At 49.0% G+C, this 18,816-nt stretch overlaps 1 protein-coding gene across 1 annotated transcript in view; it reads left to right on the top strand.

Moving 5' to 3' along the window:
- The window catches only part of MAPKAPK2 (MAPK activated protein kinase 2), a 77,854-nt gene extending 59,254 nt beyond the window's left edge, over nt 1-18,600 (top strand). Inside the window, exons 2-10 of the mRNA XM_084610878.1 lie at nt 5,296-5,435; nt 8,246-8,310; nt 9,045-9,124; nt 10,961-11,087; nt 12,057-12,132; nt 13,245-13,369; nt 14,819-14,904; nt 15,036-15,116; nt 16,391-18,600. Of these exons, the coding sequence (XP_084467004.1) occupies nt 5,296-5,435; nt 8,246-8,310; nt 9,045-9,124; nt 10,961-11,087; nt 12,057-12,132; nt 13,245-13,369; nt 14,819-14,904; nt 15,036-15,116; nt 16,391-16,534 (924 nt within the window). The 3' untranslated portion in view covers nt 16,535-18,600. The remainder of the gene's footprint in view (nt 1-5,295; nt 5,436-8,245; nt 8,311-9,044; nt 9,125-10,960; nt 11,088-12,056; nt 12,133-13,244; nt 13,370-14,818; nt 14,905-15,035; nt 15,117-16,390) is intronic.
- The last annotated feature ends 216 nt before the right edge of the window (nt 18,601-18,816 follow it).

Raw genomic sequence — 18,816 nt, 5'->3', positions numbered from 1 at the left:
TCCCCTCTCTCTCCATCCGTGAAATAAACCACAGAGGCAAAATGAGAGTTTGGCCGGTGTAACTGCATTTACAGTAGGGGTTTTTGCTGGCACAGCTCTGTCAGTCAGGGATCACACCTCTGCCCACCCCTGTCTGACGTAGCTATGCCAGCAAATATTTGTAGAGTGGCCCCATTCACCTATCAGGGCACATGCAAATATGGGGTGTGGGTGAGAGAGAGAGAGGTTAAAAACAAAACCAAAGCACATTTGTTTACATGCCCAAGGGTTGCTGCCTTCTCTCTCTGTACAGTAGAGAAACAATAATTGCCTCTTGAGGAAATGTCCTGTCACAGCTAATGGAGAATCTTATTCCTGTTCTAGAACTCTGTAAGATGATTTGAAAACTCATAACCAGGATCTCGCTCTCCATAGGTCTTCAGGATTCCTATCCTGTGACATCCGTGAGGATTTGTCCATAGGAGGGTGACATTTGTCTGCTCCCTGACTGTGCCTGGGAAATCCTCAGTGATTCTTTTGTTTTCTTAGTTGCTCCCTGGCCTCTGAGCCAGGAATGCATCAGACCCTTCTGTCTAATAGCCAGTCTAGGCTAGTGTCTTTTCCTTTTGTTTCCTCCTCTTCTCCCTTCCCCCTTGGTGTGGACTGTCTTTGAGCCTGGAATGCCGGTTTGACAGCCTGTGGAATGTGCCTGGCCTCAGCTGGGGCCCCTAGCTCTGTGCTGAGTGTGTGTATACACGGTGGCTGGCCGTATCTGGGAAGGCTGTGGCTTGGTGCTGCATTCTTTCCAGGAGCTGTCATGCCGTTTGCTGACACGGAGTTGCCAGTTGCAGCTTGGGTTTCTTGGAAGCTTTTCTAGCCGGCTTCTGTGCAGAACGTTGAACTGAAAACTTTTGGCTTGTAACTAGAGAGGTAGGTGGCAGTGTCACCTAGTAGTTAGAGCAGGCGGTTGGGAGCTGGAACTCCCTTGTTCTATCCCCCACAGGGAGCCTTTTCCCTTAAGGGTGTAATATAGTCTGGCTTGTTGCTACACACCTAAGCACACGCCAATACACCATTGATGTTCTGGTGTGTGCCTTTCCAAACCACTGTTTGCCTGAAGCTTGTGCCTTTATTCTCGATCTGAGGCCATGTGCTGCCGAAGGCGATAAAATTTAGACAGGCAGCGTGTAAATCTGAGCGCAGCTGAGGTAGGCGTTTGAGTGCCCAAATATGGTGAGTGTCCTAGGAAAGGATGGGTAGATACCTCTCCACCTGGGCTGCCCAGCCCTGGTGCTTAGCTTTGCCATTAAACTGAAACGCAGACCCCAACAAGAGCCTGGATGCAGAATCAGCGAGACAAATATCCAGCCGACTTAACAGCAGGCATGCAGCAACGAGCCTTGAGGTAGCTGCTGGAGGCAGGGAGGGAGGGTATGTGGCTTTGTGTAAGACACATTTGTTGTCTTGTATTTAGGAGTCTGCTGCACATACAGTATTTAAGGCTGGCTGTTTGTGCTGACAAACGTGGTAATTAATAGACTCTGGCAGACGAGCAAATCTTTCCTGCTCCCGAGAGCTGTGAGCAGCCTTTGTGGAAGTCAGGGGACTCCTTAAAGAGCTGTTGACTCCTGCTGGAAAAGCTGAGAAACTGTTCTTTAGAGCTTGTTTATTTTGTCTTCCCCATGCATGGGATGGGTTTTTTAGACTCTCTGGGGGATTTGTCGCTAATGGGCTTTGTGTGGTGCTCCGGTCTGAGGTCATGCTGTGCGTGTTCCCCAGCCAACGTTAATTCTGTGTGTTTCAGGAGTCCATAGCACCCAGATGGGATATCCCAGGGCTCTTAATTGTGGAGATTTAATGTTCCACATCCAGCCTAGCAATTTTTAAAGGGATCCACAGCAGCTAAATGGACCCTCTCAAACTTCCCCTCTGTAATTGCAATAGAAAATGTCTTCAGCAAATTAGAATTAAATCCTTCCCTCCCCTTCCAAACTTTTCATTCTTTCTGCCATTCCTCGGCAGCATTTGCACCCCTAAAGCCCAGGTGTTTATCACTTCCACTAGATGATGGTACATGTCATTGCATCTCTCAAAGGGATCTGCCCCAGGTTTCCTGACTCCCAGTCCAGTGGAACGTGCTACCTCCCACTTAGCTGTGACAATGTAGCAGGCTGTAATAGTTACTGGGCATAACTGCTCAAAGCAGCTTTGGTCTTATGCCCTGTTCTGCTAATAATCTGAGGTGATGCTAGTTATATAGATAAATAAGCTTGTTTTTTAAAAGTATGGTTAACCTGCCTGTGTCCCTCTAAGCCAGGAAACATCAGCAGTAGCACTGAGTGCATAGGCCCAGATCCTCAAAGGTCCCATGGGAACTGGAAAATTTAATTTTTGACTAGAACAAACCCCTTGGAAAATGTTGAGATGTAAACTTTCATTACTGGCGTGTGTGTGTGGTTTTTTTTTTTGTTTTTTTTTAAACCAGCCTCAGAGATCAAAATATTTTGTTGCCGTATTTTTGAAACTTTGAAAAATCAATAAAAATAATTCAAATTCACACTAGCATTTTTTGCTGTTTCTAACCAGCTCTAATTATTATGTAGAGGCCTGATACTTCTGCCACTGAACTGATGGAGCATTTTGCCTTTGATTTCAGTGAATGCCAGCGCAATTTCCTACGTACCAAAAGCATAGTTCCCCTCAACCACTCTAGGTCCAGCCTCATAAATGCACGAAAGGCAACTTTTAGCCAATGTCATTCAATAGCCAGTGCTCCAATAACAGTAATTGGATGAGGAAGTTAGTTAATGTGCTCCAGAGAGCTATTTTATTAAGAGCAATTATTGGGTAAATTGATGTAATTAAGGAAACCAGACTCGTGCAACTCAGCAAGATCCTAAATGGACCAATCCATGATGACCTTTCAAGTCTTTGAGTAGTAATACTCTCCTCTGACCCTCTCCCTGTACCCTCTTTAAGGTGTTTAGTGGTGTAGCTGATGGATTCAGTATCTGTTAATTGGCCTTTACTGTTGATTTGTCTGTAACATTGCTCTAATTTGGATCCAATGGACTGAATAAGCCCAGCAGAAAAACCTGTTTCATGAGGTCAGAAGTGTAAACCATCCCCCATGTATCACTAATCTACTGTGCGATCTTGGGAAAATCACTTTCCTTATCCATGCCTCAGTTTCCCCATTTGTAAGATTGGGATGATGATCATGGCATACCTCAAAGGAGCATGAGGAGGCTTGAGGGCAGGTCTACACTACAGCAGGGATGCTCTGAGATCGATCCACCGGCTGTCGATTTAGCTGCTCTACTAAAGACCTGCCAAATCGACTGCAGATCGCTCTCCGGTCGACCCCTGTACTCTACCCCGATGAGAAGAGTAAGGTAAGTCGACGGGAGATTTTCTCCCGTCGACCCCCTGCGGTGTAGACCCTGTGGTAACTCGACCTAAGGTACGTCTACTTACGTTATTCACATAGCTAGAGTTGTGTAGCGTAGGTGCACTGACCACAGTAGTGTAGACATAGCCGTAGCTTGCTCTGGTTTGTATGGCTCTTTGAGGTCCTCCAGGGAAAGGCACTGCATAAGTGCAAAGTGTGATTTTAAAAAAAAAGTCAAGAGGATTTTGCAGATGTTTATAATGTAGATTAGTTTCAGAGTAGCAGCCGTGTTAGTCTGTATCCGCAAAAAGAAAAGGAGGACTTGTGGCACCTTAGAGACTAACCAATTTATCTGAGCATGAGCTTTCGTGAGCTACAGCTCACTTCATTGGATGCATTCCGATGAAGTGAGCTGTAGCTCGCGAAAGCTTATGCTCAGATAAATTGGTTAGTCTCTAAGGTGCCACAAGTCCTCCTTTTCATAATGTAGATTGATTTCTTTGGCCAATACAAAGCTCAAGCCGCTGGGAGTGATGTGATGAACAGCTCCTCTGCATGTTCTTGTGTGTAGTTCAGGTCCACAGAATGGCAAGAATTTTTATGCAGCCACTTTTTGCCACTAGATGGCACCATCGACCAGAAAATGGGAACAGCTGCTCCCTGCTGGACTCCTTTTAGGCAGCATGTGCTGCACAGAGGGGATGGGCTCCAAAGGCCCATCAGTCCAACGCATGGGCAGATTGTAAACACCGATAATATGCCAGGTGCTGATGTTATGGGAGTGTTGTTTTTTTTTCTGGCCAACCTTAGTCTGCGGCTAGCTTCCTCTGCCTCCAAAAGGACGGGGGAGGGGGTTGCATACTGTGCGCAAGCAAACCTCCTTCCCCTCATCATAGAATCATAGAATATCAGGGTGGGAAGGGACCTCAGGAGGTCATCTAGTCCCACCCCCTGCTCAAAGCAGGACCAATCCCCAATTTTTGCCCCATCCCTAAATGGCCCCCTCAAGGATTGAACTCACAAGCCTGGGTTTAGCAGGCCAATGCTCAAACCACTGAGCTATCCCTCCCCCCTTGCATGTGTGGGGTCATTGAAGGGAGCATTGAGCATCCCTCTGCCAAAGTGTGGGGGGTGGGGAGCACACTCTGATGTGGAACCCAAGGGTCCAGTAGCACTCATCCTGCGATGGGTCCCAGTGCTGGGCTGAGATGTGACACTTCTGGCCCTGACTTTAAAGCTAAGTGTTGGGAGAGAAAGCAGAACGTACCGGGGAAACACTGTCGTCTGCCTTTGTTGGGTGTGAACGGTTGCAGTGTCTATCCCAAATAAAAATTAAATAACCCCTCAGACAGGGTCTGGCTTTCCCTGAGAGTTTTGCTGCTGCTGTTGTTTATTTCCTAGTTGATATGTAGTAAGTGCAGGCCTTCTGCTGCTCGTATCGACGCCTTTGGCCTTTACTCGCAAGTCTGATTAATCTAAGGGCTCCTATTTCCCAAGTTACGCTCAAGCAGGAATTAACGCTGTTGACACAACTATACACTTCTACTAGCTGTTGCTTTTGTTTTGCGTTGGCTAGGAACCAAATGGCTGGGATTGTCTATATGGTCCGCTCCAGGCATAGTAGAGGGCTAGACTTAACTCATGTGCCGTTCCCTCAGACCGAATAATAATGGCTGAGAATGCATGGGTCTCTGTTACTTTGTCCTTCATGCCCCTAGTTGTATCTTTCCCTGATCTATCTGCAGAGGTCTAATAGAGATCACATTAAAGCTTTATGAGCAGAATATCATGGTGTCAATGGCAACATCTCAGACCTTTTGAATCCAGAACCTTTTGTTCAAGTGTCTTGGACAAAATGGTGATTCTGGAAATTCTGCTGCATGGAGGGGGGAGAGAAAAGACTGAATTTTCTTTCTTTCTTTCAGATGCTACAGGACTGCCCCAAAGCCCGCAGGGAAGTCGAACTCCACTGGAGGGCATCGCAGTGTGCCCACATTGTAAAGATCATTGATGTCTATGAAAACCTGTACCAGGGGAAGAAGTGCCTGCTTATAGTCATGGAGTGGTAAGTGGTGTTGTGTGAGAGGAGAAACGAGCCAAATCCCTCCTCCCACTTGACCGCTTCACTTCTCTCAGGGGAGGCCGTCGCTCTAGAGAGCTGGGCAACTGTGGGAAATGCTTGGGGAATCTTAGGATATCGGGGATCATCTAGAAAGAGCTGGTGCCCAGGCTCCCACTGCCTCATACCATGTGTGTTCTGAGCACTTGAATGGTTGGCCGCCAACATGTCTAAGTATTGGTATCTGAAGGCCGGGCCATGTGCCTTTTGGAAAGGCAGTGTCCCCTGGAATCATAGGATTTACCCCTGACCCTGCCATCACATGAATTCAACCATTTTGAAAGCAGCATGGCTTATTGGTCAGAGTACGTGGCTGAGAGCCAGGAACTCCTGGGCTCTGACACACCGGGTGGTTCTATGCAAGTCATTTTACCGCTCTGTGCCTCAGTTTCCCCATCTGTAATATAGGGTTTTTTTATACCTGTTCACCTCACGGTGTGAAAATATTCCATAATGTTCGTAGAAGGCTTCATGATCTTTGAACTGAAACAGAATTTGCTATCGAAATGCACAATGTTTTTTATTCTAGCCCTTGAGCATTGTTATAGATGAGGTGGGAAGGGGCTGTTTGAATTCTAACCTCAGTGTGTAGGGGGAGTTCTTGGAATGACTGAGGTGGCGTTGGTAGGGGGGAAATGGCCTTCTATGATCAGGGAAAAACAAAGCCACTGAGAGATGTAGTAAGGTTTTCCCAAGTGCTCGGCACCCAGAACTGGGGCCGGAGTATGAGCTGCTGGTTGCGGAGTCATTTGGAAAACCTGGAGCTAGGTAAGCAGGTGTATGGTCCGTGGGTCCTTGTTCTTGTTGTAACAGACCCCATCATAGTCTCACCTGCCAAGAGTTCTTCGTAAACTGGACCTGCTTTTGCCACGAAAAAGGTGTTGGTAGCTTTTGAAGTGCCTGGCGGGCTGTCAAATGTGGGGCTGAGCTGGTGGTTGGCAGCAGTGGCTGTCAGGCCGGCGGTACGCCACTGGCAAGGAGCGACACAGGCTGGTGTTCACAGAAACGTCTGAGCGAGTCTCAGAAATTTGATACGAGGAGGGAGGAATGAAGGGGAAAGTATCGAAACCACATCCCAACCACAGCTGTGATTTTTAATGCAGCTGTCTTGCTGAAACCTCTCCCCTGGCAGAGGCCAACGGGTTGTCAGGGGGCGGGGAGGGGGCGATGGAGGAGCAGTTCAGGGTTTGGCTGCTGATCTGTTGCACAAGAGCCTTCTGAGTTCTCTGTGTGGGAAGATGCTTCTGACAATCGTGCTGAGATCCTGGGTGTCCGCAGGCAGAGAAGCTCATTTGTACACGTGGGGAGACGAGCAATAGGAATCCTGCCAAATGCGCATGTGAAACTAGTTGAAGCATTGTTTTAATAGCCACCTGCTATTTTAAAGCTAGCCTGAGCGTGATGGATTGGAATAGGCTGAGATACTGCCAGAATGGACCCTGTATAAGATGGAAAGTAACCAAAGAGGAAACAGACACGAAACATACATCCCTATGATTTGGGTCTGTTAGTGTCTCCATTCAGATCTGGGCGTTTGTAACTCAGTACTTGGCTGTGAAGCTCTTAGCATTGACACAGATTCTCTCTCCTTTTCCGTACCTTCAATCACATAGCTTGACACTGTGCTTGTTATTTGTATCGGGGTAGTGCTGAGAAGCCTGTTTGAGATTTGGGCCCCACTGTGCTCATTGCTGTATGGACACGTACCAAGAGACAGTCCCTACCCCAAAGAGTTTGCCATTGAAATAGCCCAGAAATGTAGTTTCCCATAGATGGGGAGCGCGGGCACAGAAAGGCTAAGTGGCTTGCTCAAGGTCACTCAAGGAGTCTGGTAGAGCTGAGAACGGACCCCAGATCTCCTGAGTCCTTAGCCAAGACTGTCCGTCCTGTATTCCTCCAACAGCCAGATGGATACGGAGAAGTTAGCTTTGTATTCAGCTATTTTAGCTGCATCGTTGACTCTGCATAACTTGGGCTAGTGGCTTCAAAAGCCAGAACTCTTCAGAGAGACCAAAGCCCCCGGTCTGAGGCCTGGGGTCTGTGAAATCAGTGGGAGCTGCCTGGGGCGGAACCCCTTGGAGCACCAGGGTGCTACTGGGCTTTGTCCCATTTGCCCTTGTGCTCAGTAAGTTTGCCGACTGCCGGTCACCCAGCTGGTCAGGTGACTGACTGGCATATGAGTTTGTGCTGTGGTGTGACCTGAGCACACAGGCTGGGTGGAACTCTGAGTTCAATGCCTCCTTGCTTGTGTGGTTGAATGTAGCTCCAGTGGCTGTTGCTGAAAAGTAGGCCAGCTAGCATTTCCAGAGCAATCTGCTCTCTTTATTGTAAAGGTGCCGCTGTACGGTTGTTCTCATGTGGCCAGGAAACCCACAGCGGCTGGCCCATTGCCTGCCGGCAGCAGAGGGAGTCCTCTGCTCTGCAGTCTCTCTTGTCTGCTTTCTGGAGAGGGGAGAGAGGGCTGGAAATGGAGGGTGTGCAAAAGAGGCAAACTTGGAGGCAGGGTGTTTTTGGTAGTCAGGGGTGGGAGGAAGGGAGGTTAATCTCCCTGAACTTGGGAACAAAGCCAGAAATGTCGCAAGATCTCTCACTCCCTGCAGTTTGTACTGGGGCTTCTTCCCAAAGCTCAGTGCAGCGACTCCTGGCCGCACTTGGCTTGGAATGATCAGTGAGGATCTTGAAGACCCGCTGGAGAGGCCGGATGGGTGGGGGAGGTAGCGGCTACACCTTTAACTCCACTTGTTTCTGTATTTCAGCTTGGATGGTGGGGAGCTCTTCAGTCGAATTCAAGATAGGGGAGACCAGGCCTTCACGGAACGGGGTACGGAGTGGACCGGTGGCTTTTTTAACCCCTTGGCTGTTTTATGTTGGTTGCTGTTGAATGAAAACTTGTTGCCTTACAGCTGGTTGGAACTTCTGCAACCAGACGTTTCACTGAAAAGTGAAGAGTTGGTTAAAGAAATGTTTTCACACACACACACAAACATTGACTAAAATATTGTGGGCAATTTTAAGAGAACCTGATTCTTTTCTCCAGAAAAACGTTAGAAAGGAAAAAAAATTCCATTTTCACTGAAATTTTTCCTTAGGAAGTGAGGCAAGATTGTTCCCAGCCAGCTCTAATCCTGCCTGAAGCTCAGATTTGTGTGCTCCGGCACTCTTCAGCCACCCTGCAGCTAAGTGTGAGAGCTGAGCTGTTCCCTTCCTCTCCCCATGTCCCAAAGTGGCAGGCAGTGGTCTCAGTTAGCCATACTGAGACACAGCCTACTAAACAGTCTCAGGTCAAAGCCAGTGGCTGGCGCTCCTCCAAATCCCTTTTGTTGGGAGTGATTGTAGCAGGTCTACTCTCTTTATGGGCAGGTCCCATGTGAAGAACCCTGCTCGGAAAGAGAGACTTCAGGCACAAGTGCTTCTTTGCCTTCTGACGCTCAGAGGGTCTCTCTGTGGTGCTCTCCAGCTCTTGCCTTCAGAGATGCACTTGGATCACCTGGGGGAGTGGCTTTACTTTGAGTTGCTGAGTTTTAAATACTTTTAAATTTTCTTTAACTCCTCTAGAGGCTTCAGAAATAATGAAGAGCATCGGAGAAGCCATCCAGTACTTGCACTCGATTAACATAGCGCACCGGGATGTTAAGGTACTGCGTGCCTAGCGGATGCTAGAGCATGTTTTCAAGGTCTTTGCCCTCTGCTTCCTCGACTCCCTGTGCCCTGGCCCACATAAAATTGTACAATCCAGAGGCGTGCTGCAGCCACTCCCTAGCTTGCATGTAAGAGGCCCACTGAAGTTAACCGGCCTCAAGTAACTCGTGCTTTTTGAGAGGCAGGAGAGTGCGGGATGGGGAGGAAGAATAGTGTGGCTCATGGCTCCTGTTGGCTCCTTTCAAACAAGAGCTGACAGCTGTACTCTTGTACTCGTGCCTCCGTCAGTATGGGGACATGTCACTTCGGATCAGGAGCTGGACCCTTCCAGGGTGGGGGTGTTTGGACCATAGGTTTTTTGTCTGGGCACTATCTCTCTGTGCATGTCTATGGGAACGGCCTCCCCAGGTCAGCTGGGGAAAGTGCCAATGCACTTCAGCTCTGGCTGGCCTTGGGGTTTCATTGCAGGTTACCTGCAGAGATCAGTCAGAGCCTATAATAGAGACCATGAGATGGTGGCTGGTTTGGCTTAGGGGGAAGTGGATAACTTGCTGAAATTGAAGTCTCCTCTACTCTGGTGTGTGGCCCTGGCCCTTTGGCCCTTATCATTTTCCCTGCCCTACAGGGTGATGTCCATTGAAACAATGAGTTCTTGTAAAAATGGCATTTCCTTTCTGCAAGAGCAGCAGAATTCTTAAAGGGCGAGGTCTGAATTGTTCTAGAATTCACTTGTAAGCAGGCAAGACTTCCTTGTTCATATGGTCTTGTATTTTCATATAGCATCTGTCATCCCCAAAGAGGTTTGTATACTGGGGTGTGATGAGTGTGGGGAGCAGGTGACATTCAGAAACAAAAACCCTCCATCCACCTCTGAAACACAGCCGCCCCACAGCAGCTGTTCCGCAGTCACATGGCATCGCTGCCCAGAGCAGGAAGTGAAGAAGAGTCCCACATCCAAATGAAACCACGGGGAATTTTGCAGAGGCAGAATAAAGTAACTTTGATTGGAAATTCCCCAGGATATTGGGGCTAAACACCCCAGTTGGCAACAGATTTACAAGTTGCAAAGGTGCATGCAGTTCCCTGAAAGACGCAGCTTCCTGGTTGAGCAGATTATGGTGTGGGAGGGGGTGGAGAGAGAGCTGTCAACAAAAGCATGAAAACTGAAGATCTAAAATTGTGTCGGGAAAATCAGTGCAAGTTGCCTGAATAGTACCAAGCCCCAGGGGCCAGGGATGGGCTCAGGCTTTGTGAGACTTGCCTTTCCCTAATGATCATACAATTCCACACTGCCAGTGTCCGCACCCCTCCTGTTAGCTCTTCAGTGTCAATTGGTGTGGGAGACAGTGCTCTCTGCAGAATATCCCAGGTCTCATTCACTGGCTTGTAACAAATCTCAGAAGTTGTAGATCCTTACTATGTGTTGGGGTTTATAGAACTGGCCTGGAAGTCCCACTAACCATGCCATATCTTCACACTTCTGCTTCTGGACCTAGCTAGGATCTGGAAGGCTCAGGGGTGCGAGTGGGGGGAGAAGGGATGATTCTGGGATCTCTGATACAGAACCCACTTCAGCTGTTTCAAATCAGGTCTTGCCCTAGGGGGGAAAAATCAGTCAGCAAGGTGCCAAGAGTTGAGCTGCAATGGGGTGGATTGAATCCTCTTTGGCTCACTTAGAACCATATGGCTCCCATTGATATGTTCATAGTCAAATTTTCAGTGACTCTGACATGCTAGCACTGTTCTAATGCTGCCCTTGGCTATGCGGGAGGTAGGAGCCCGGAGGACTTGGCCAGCACTTAGTTTGCTTTTTATTCGTTGTGTTTTCACAGCCAGAAAACCTCTTGTACACCTCAAAAAGGCCCAACACTGTACTGAAACTCACCGACTTCGGCTTTGCTAAAGAAACCACCACCCACAACTCCCTGGCCACACCGTGCTACACACCTTACTATGTGGGTAAGTCATGGGAAGCTGACTCGCCCCCTTCCAGGGAATGGGGATTGCGGGCATCCAGAATCTCCTGTTATTGCTGCTATTTTGTGCAAGGAAGGCCAGGAGCTGTGGATTCAGAGGCTGTAAGGCCAGAAGGGGACCACAGTGATCGTCTAGTCTGGCTGTCTATATAACACAAGACAGAGAACTGTACCCAGTAATTCCTGCATCAGGCCCATAACTTCAGTTTGAACTATAGCTGTAGCGAGGTGTAGGGCTGGGCCTGAGAAGCAGAATGCTGATCCAGACAGTACCATTGCTTTGGGGTGTTCGGATCTGAAATTTAGGTCTGGGCTCCAGAGCTGGAAGGGCTGTGGGTTCCGATCCCAGCTGCCATGTTCAAATCCAAACTCCTCAGCTGGGCAGCCCAGAGGACTGGTTTGATGGCACATGCCCTGGAGATCTGTTCCTCTGTGGTCCCTGCTCCAGAGCTGATGGTGACAATTACAACCAGGTGTATTCCAAATGTTACCCCAAGTGCCGTGCCAGGTGGGGTAAGCAGGGCAGGGGCATGTGTGTATCTCTTTCTGCAGTGCACCTAGCACACATCAGGGCATTGTATAAACAATTCAGTGTGGGCACGTGAGACTCTCCCTTGTACTTGCCCCACACAGCTCTGTGAATGCCCCTCTTGCCTAATGTGTAGCACCCCTTGTTAGTCTAGTCCTGGCTCCCCACTGCACAACATGGCTAGGGGACTTATATAATTAGGTTCTTTCCAGGAGTAGGGCCTCTCTGGAGCACGCTGCCAACTGTGCTAAGCTGTGTCTACTGTCAAATGGCTCAGGATTGGGGTGGTTGGTCCATCAAACTCATGGTCTCAGCCTGCATTAGAGCTCCTCCCTCCAGAGGTGTCACTTCTGTGTTTAACCCCATAGCCTCCTTGCACAACGTCTCTGACTGCCTTGTGAACTTCTTTCTTTCTTTCCCCAGCCCCGGAGGTGCTGGGCCCGGAGAAGTACGACAAGTCCTGTGACATGTGGTCCCTGGGCGTCATCATGTACATTTTGTAAGTAAGCAGTTTCCCCTGTACCATCCTGATGAGCATTGCTCATGCATAACCCAGGGCTGCAGCTTCCACCCTTTCAGTAGCTGTCCCCGAGCGGGCTTGCATGGCGCTCCCTGGGTGAAGCACACAATGCCCTTTTCCCTGAGTCTGGCCAAGCAGCATGCCGGGAAGGCTGCACTAGGCGCAGTCGTGAACATCTGACTTCCTCCTCCTCTGCTGCCGAAAGACACCAGCCTGGGATGCCCCGCCTTGCTGTTCAGTGTGTGCTGACTGACCCAGTCCTACCCAGGACAAATGCCTCTCTGCAGCAGTGAAATGATTGTGGATATTAAAGATGGGGGCAAACCTAGTGGGTCACGTAGCGCACGTCTACGCTGGAATAAAAGACCTGTGGCACGTGGACAGCTGGCTTGGGATGCGGGGCTATCAATTGCTGAGTAGATGTTTGGGCTCAGGCACCCCTCACCTCTCTTGGGGTCCCAGAGCTCAGGCTTCAGCCCAAGCCCATACATCTACACAGCAGTTTTAGAGCCCTGTAGCCCAAATCCCGCAAGCCTGAGTCAGCTGAGCTGTGCCAGCCATGGGTGTTCGTTTGCTGTGTAGATGTACCTTTAAAAATCTGGCCTCTAGTCTCTCTGGTCCGAGCCAGTGCAGGATTGTTCCCTGTCGTACAGTGTCTGTCTATTGCTCAGCCCGGCCTATTTGCAAAGCAATGGGGTCCCCGCGTGTCCTTTGCGGAAGTATTGCAGAGCCAAACAGATCTCCCTGCTGGTGCGTTTTTCTTGTTTTAGGCCTAAAATTTCCCCTTTCTTAGAATGATCTCATTACCCTTAGAGTCCCCTAACTGCCTCTCCCTTCCTGCCCCTCCTTTGCTGTCACTCCATCATGTTATGCAGACAGATGTCACCCGTGTAATCCTTTACAGCTGTCTCCCTCTCATAGAGGTAGGGATAACCCACTTCAGCTATGCAAGGATGCTGTTGGACAAGCTAGCCAAAACTGACTTCAGATTATAATATAAGCAAGGAAACTTTATCTAGTAAATTACTAATGCAGTGTAAAGGATTTCCCCTCTGCAGATCACTTCATTACTTTCTCTCTCTTTGGCTTAGGCTATGTGGGTATCCTCCTTTCTATTCCAACCATGGTCTGGCCATTTCTCCAGGCATGAAAAAACGGATCCGAATGGGCCAATATGAATTTCCCAACCCTGAGTGGTCAGAAGTGTCCGAAGAAGGTAAAAGCTGTGGCAGCATGTCTGCTCCATGACCGTGTGTGTCCCTGCTGCCCGAACATATTGCTCTGTTTAAAAGTGTCCGTATCCTGGCACCTGCAGAAGCCGTGCCTGGACCGCCTGCGGTGAAATCCCAAGGGACTGGTTCTGATATTGGCAGTGTGGTTTCCCTTTCCTGGGGCGTGTCAGGCTTGCAGCTATCATGCCCGATGGGAGAGCTCAGCCTGTGTGTGTCTGCGATCCCCAGTTGTAGAACAAGGCCTTGCCTAGAGTGGGACTTGGCCCTGTGGAGCCAGCGGTGTAGTTGCACTGGTGTAGACCCCGAGTGTAGACAGGGGAAGCTGTGACTTACACTGGTGCCATGTAGCCCCTTTGAATAGTGGCTTTGCCTGTCTGTACTAGGGGTAGCACCTGTTAATTCATGGCTGCTGCATTAATGTCTCCTCCCCCCCCCCCCCCCACCATGGTCCTCCAAGGGCACCCCCTCTCCAGTTCCTGGCTCCTCGGCCAACACGTCTTTTGAGAAGATCTGCATCTCTCTCCCTTCTGACTAGGGTATTTCCAGGCTATGTGGCTCCCTGCCTTCATCATGTTATTCCCCCCAGAGATAGGCTGCCCAAGCATACCTGTCTGCTTTCTCTCCAGAGACGGTTAACAATGAGGCTGCCCAGAGCTGGAAATACCACACGGCTCTTGTTATGCAAGTCTCTTTTATTCTTAAGGTAAAAATGTTCCAGGGAAAACATGTTAAAAACAATTCCCGCCCCCCTCTCCCCCCACACACTTACTATTAAGCTTAGCAGAGTTCACCCCAATCCAAACAGGGGTTCTGGCAGGAACAGTCCTTCTGCACCCCAGCCAAATGGTTTCAAGTTCAGAACAAGTTTAGAACAAGCACACAGTCTGATGTGCCCTCAGTGGGCCCAGTCCTTCCTACTCTTCACTAAGGATTGGGGTCCTCTGTTGACCAGGGGGTCTGTCTGGTTGCTGGATCAGGAGGAAGGCCCTGAGCCTGGTTAAAACGAAGCTATTTATCCAAAAATCCTTTCTTTGTCTTTTGGTCCCTTGAGAATCCAGTCAGGACTAGTCTAGGTGCACCTCTCCATGGGGGTGGCTTCAAGGGGCTGATAAGGAGAGGTGTTACTTTAGCATCCCTCTCCTCCTAGAGAAGGTACGTACAATTCTCCATAACACTCGCACAATTCCCTGTTTAATAACAATGGACTCCAAAGGTATTAACCCTAATTTAATAAGGTTTAGTCGAGGATATTACAAGATACTATCCGTCTGCAACAGCACCAATGGCTTTAACTGGGGCAAATCCCTGGTGGAGATGAGGCCGAAGAGACCAGCAGAGGTTCTGGTGGTTGCTAGGGCCTTGCGTACCCTTGGGGAGAACATATATATTCTAAGTGCTACTTTTTATTAACACCTCCCTACCTCCCTCTACAGTTAAACAGTTGATCCGGAACCTGCTGAAGACAGATCCGACCCAGCGCATGACAATAACGGAGTTCATGAACCACCCCTGGATCATGGTAAGTGCGTGGCTTTCTAGAGGCGAGACATGGAGCCTCAGAAATGTGGCAACAGCTGGAACTGAGAAACGGGACTGCGGGGAATTTTATTGGAGGCTCATCCTTTGTCTCTCTTACCCTCCCCTCTAAAGCAATCGATGCAGGTGCCCCAGACGCCGCTGCACACTAGCCGAGTCTTGAAAGAAGAGAAAGACTTGTGGGAGGACGTCAAGGTAAAAACTCTGAATTGCTTCTGCCCCTGACCCACCTCTGTTCCAGCAGGCACAGCTTGTACAGCCTGCTCTCCAAGTGCCTCATTTCGGTGGACATAAACATTATGCTTGGCAAGGCTGGGAGGGAGCCTTTGGGAACTGGAGCCAGGTCACTGGCCCCAGTCCTGCCAGCTGTACCCTGCTTCCCCTCCTCACCCCCACACCCGAGTAGCTTGCCGGATCAGGGCATTGATTGGCTGTACTAAATGGAGCGCTAATAAAGAACGCTTCCTTACCCAGAAACTGCATGGGAGAGAAGAGAGTATTGGGAGGGCCGAGCCCGGTTCTATTCGAGTCCTGGAAATAGGAAATTAGTGAAATGAAGGGTCTGGAATAATTTTGTATCTACGTGGTAAAAAATAGAAAAACTGTCAACTCCTGATTCGTGGTCATGCAAAGCCTTTTCTTCACTCTTCCCCGCCAGCAGCCTTGTTGTGGTTTTGTCCCTGGCTGCGCTAGTAGTGACTGTCTTGTTACTGTAGCATGTTTTTTGGCCGGATTGCCAACCCGACCTGGAGGCACGAGTGGATGATTGTCTTCGTGGCCTCTTCAGTCCTCTGTGCATCTTCTGAGGCTGCTAATAAAGGTGTTTCTGTCTGTGATGTGAGCATGAAGGCCACCACCTAAATTCACTTGCTGTGGACCACTAGACTGCTGCTGGATAGTAACAGGGATCAGGTTGGGGAACGACTGGCGCTGTGTTGTGTTGGAAAGGGCTACTTGTCCACTAGCAAGCAAGCCACAGACCACTAAGTTGGAATGCTTAGTGGTGTGTGAAATCATTTGATCCAAGGAACAAAACCTAGATTATAGGGTGAACAAGAGCCAATGGCTGGACATTAGAAGCTAGACAAATTCAAGTGGGAAACAAACCACAGATTTGTAACAGTGATGGCAATGAACCATTGGAACAACTTCCCAAGAGACGTGGTGGATTCTACATCTCTAGACTTAAAATCAAGCTTGGGATGCCTTTCTAAAATGATGTGTGTGTTCAACGACATGAATAGAACCATTGGGTGAAAGTCTCTGACTTGTGCTATGTGGGAAGTCAGATGATCACACTGGTCTTGTCTGGCCTTAGGATTTATGAATGTCTTGGTTAGGGGTACACGTGTGTGTGGGCATGGACAATGGACATGGGTACACGCATGGGCCCAAGCCCATGGGTTTTAGCACTAATGTCAGATGCCCCCATTGTTAACCAGGCCCTGTATTTTACTTGGTGTTTCTAGGAGGAAATGACGAGTGCCTTGGCCACCATGAGAGTAGATTACGAACAAATTAAGATAAAGAAAATTGAAGACTCCTCCAACCCTTTGCTAATGAAGAGACGAAAGAAAGCGAACCCCTCTGAGCCGACAGCACTCCCCCACTGAGGGCCCCCTCTGAGCCCTGCCTGACCGTCGAGAAAGCAATAGTATATATATATATATATATATGTATGTATATGTATGTGTATATATATATATATGTATATATTTTTTTTTTAAGAAAAGGACAAAGACGGACTTCATCAAACACGTGGAATTCCGACATTTATACCAGACGTATTGTTTCTTAGCTCCCCACCCGTGTTTGTGGCCTTTTTGGCGCAGGTGAGGAGATGACCCCTGTGAGAGACATATCTTTATTTTTGGCCTGAGAGTTGAACAGCTCCGGTAATTTGGTTTTTTTTTTTTTTTTTTTTGTTAAATATTTTTTTCCTTCTTCCTTACAAAGACATGGAAATTCCTGTGGTGACCTTTTTAGGGTATATAATATATAAATATTTTTTAAAACTACTGTAAAGCTGAAACCCAGACAGTATGTTCCCCGTGCGAAGCGCTGGCTAGAGACGAAGGCTTCTGGCTTTTTTGCCTAGTGCTGATGGATTAGCCCCTCAGGTGAGCCTCTGGTAAACACAGGCTGAAGCAAAGAGGCTCAGGGAGAGGAATATACTTAGTCCCTTCCACGCTCCTTTTCTTAACAATTTCCCTTCAGGGGCTCGTGGTCCGGGGAGAGGGGGGCGGGAAGGGGAGGTCTTGGGTGTGCCTGTGGATCTGGAGCACCTTTTCAGGCCTGGAAAATTTCTTTTTAAAGGTGTCGTGGCACAAATCCCCACTAAACAGAAAGCCTTGGCTCTAATGGTCCATGCACAGGGTTATTGTCAAGTACCATTGTGCGTGTTTGGGCTGTGTGTATGTATACGTCTGGGGGGCATGTCGTTTGTATGTGAGCACATGGATGCACGGGGGTGTTCTCTCTGGATGAATATGTGGGGTCTGTAAAATGCCTGGAATTCAATTCTAATCTCAGGGGGCTTTGTGGGGGAGGGATGTCGATGCCTCTAACAAATTCACTACAGCCACCCCAGCCTTCGTGGGATTAGACCAGAAGCACCTAAAGGAGATGCCCCATTGTCCAGTTTTCGTGACTGTCTCATGCTGTTAGGGCCGAGCCCTTTGCAGGGTCCTGCCCTGTCTTTCTCTGGGCTCCTGTGCTCTTGGCTCGCTGTGCTGAACACGGCAGTCCAGAATTACCACTTAGCATCAAGCTGCACCTCTTCAAAACTTGCAGCAGAGGTGAAAGCAGACATGGACGAGCCCCCCTGCAAGTCCCTCTCTCCTCAGGGGGCCCCAGCACTTACCATTGAGCCTGTGGGAGGCCGAGCCCCTTCACTTACCCCAACTAACCTATTCCTGCCCCACTTCGATGTGGGAAACACAGTTACCCCGCATCGGGGAAGCAGGAGTCAAATGGGACACTTCCTACCCCGCTTCTGAGCCATCTGGCTGGTGACTGCTGTGGATTTCAGTGCCTGCAGTGCTGCAGCATTTCCTTAACTCTTTGGCTGTTGCTTCCCCCCGTGGCAAGAAGCCACTATGGGACGAAGCCGGTCAAGCTCCCACCAAGAAATCCAGCTGACTCAGCCATGGATGGGAGAAATGGGGAATGTATCTAAAAGATCAGTTGGGCTTCAGTCTTGTTCAGAGCTTCAGCTGGGATTTGAGCACTGACCCCTTCCCTTCCTTCTCTGCCCGGCACCCCGGGCTCACGGTGAGCTCCCCTCTTGAATCCCCTCCCTGTTTGCCCACATGCTACCAAAGGGGAAGGCAGTCCCTGACTTCATCTACACCCCCGCCACCTCTCTGCTCCTGGTGGTGTTTGGTGTTTGCAACCGGTCTCTACTCCTGGGAGCAGAATAGCTACCCGAAGTCTTTAGTCTGATTTCTCCCCCCCGCCCCCTTGTCACATTGTTTCACTGCGTTTTAATGTGTTCAAACAAAAAACATTTTTTATGGAAATGTTTAGTTTTTAGGTGACATTTTAGGCACTGTATGGAATTTGAATTTGTTTTAAAGACAAGTTTTTTAATTTTATTTTATTTTATTTTTGTCTGTTGGCTTATACTAATCCTTCTGGCCTGCTTTTCCCTCTTTCAGATTAAAGACACTTCATGCGTCGTGCAGTCTTCTCCTTCTTGCGTGTGTGGTAGAGTGGCAAGCGGCCTGTTACTCCAGATTGGCTGCTGGTGATCTTCACGGTGCAATACTCAGGGCTTCATTTTTTCCCACAGAGGGGCTGAGCACAATGCTGGGTGGGATTCCCCCTGGGTCTGAGCCAAAGCTGAGTAAAGTCCAGGGAAAAACACATAGACTCCGGCTCAAGCTCTCCAGGC

Source organism: Lepidochelys olivacea (assembly GCF_965140295.1).
Source record: "Lepidochelys olivacea isolate rLepOli2 genome assembly, chromosome: 21".
NCBI classification, from domain to species: Eukaryota; Metazoa; Chordata; order Testudines; family Cheloniidae; genus Lepidochelys; species Lepidochelys olivacea.
Note: the sequence above shows the minus strand (reverse complement) of the source record. Positions and strands in the feature narration are given on the sequence as shown.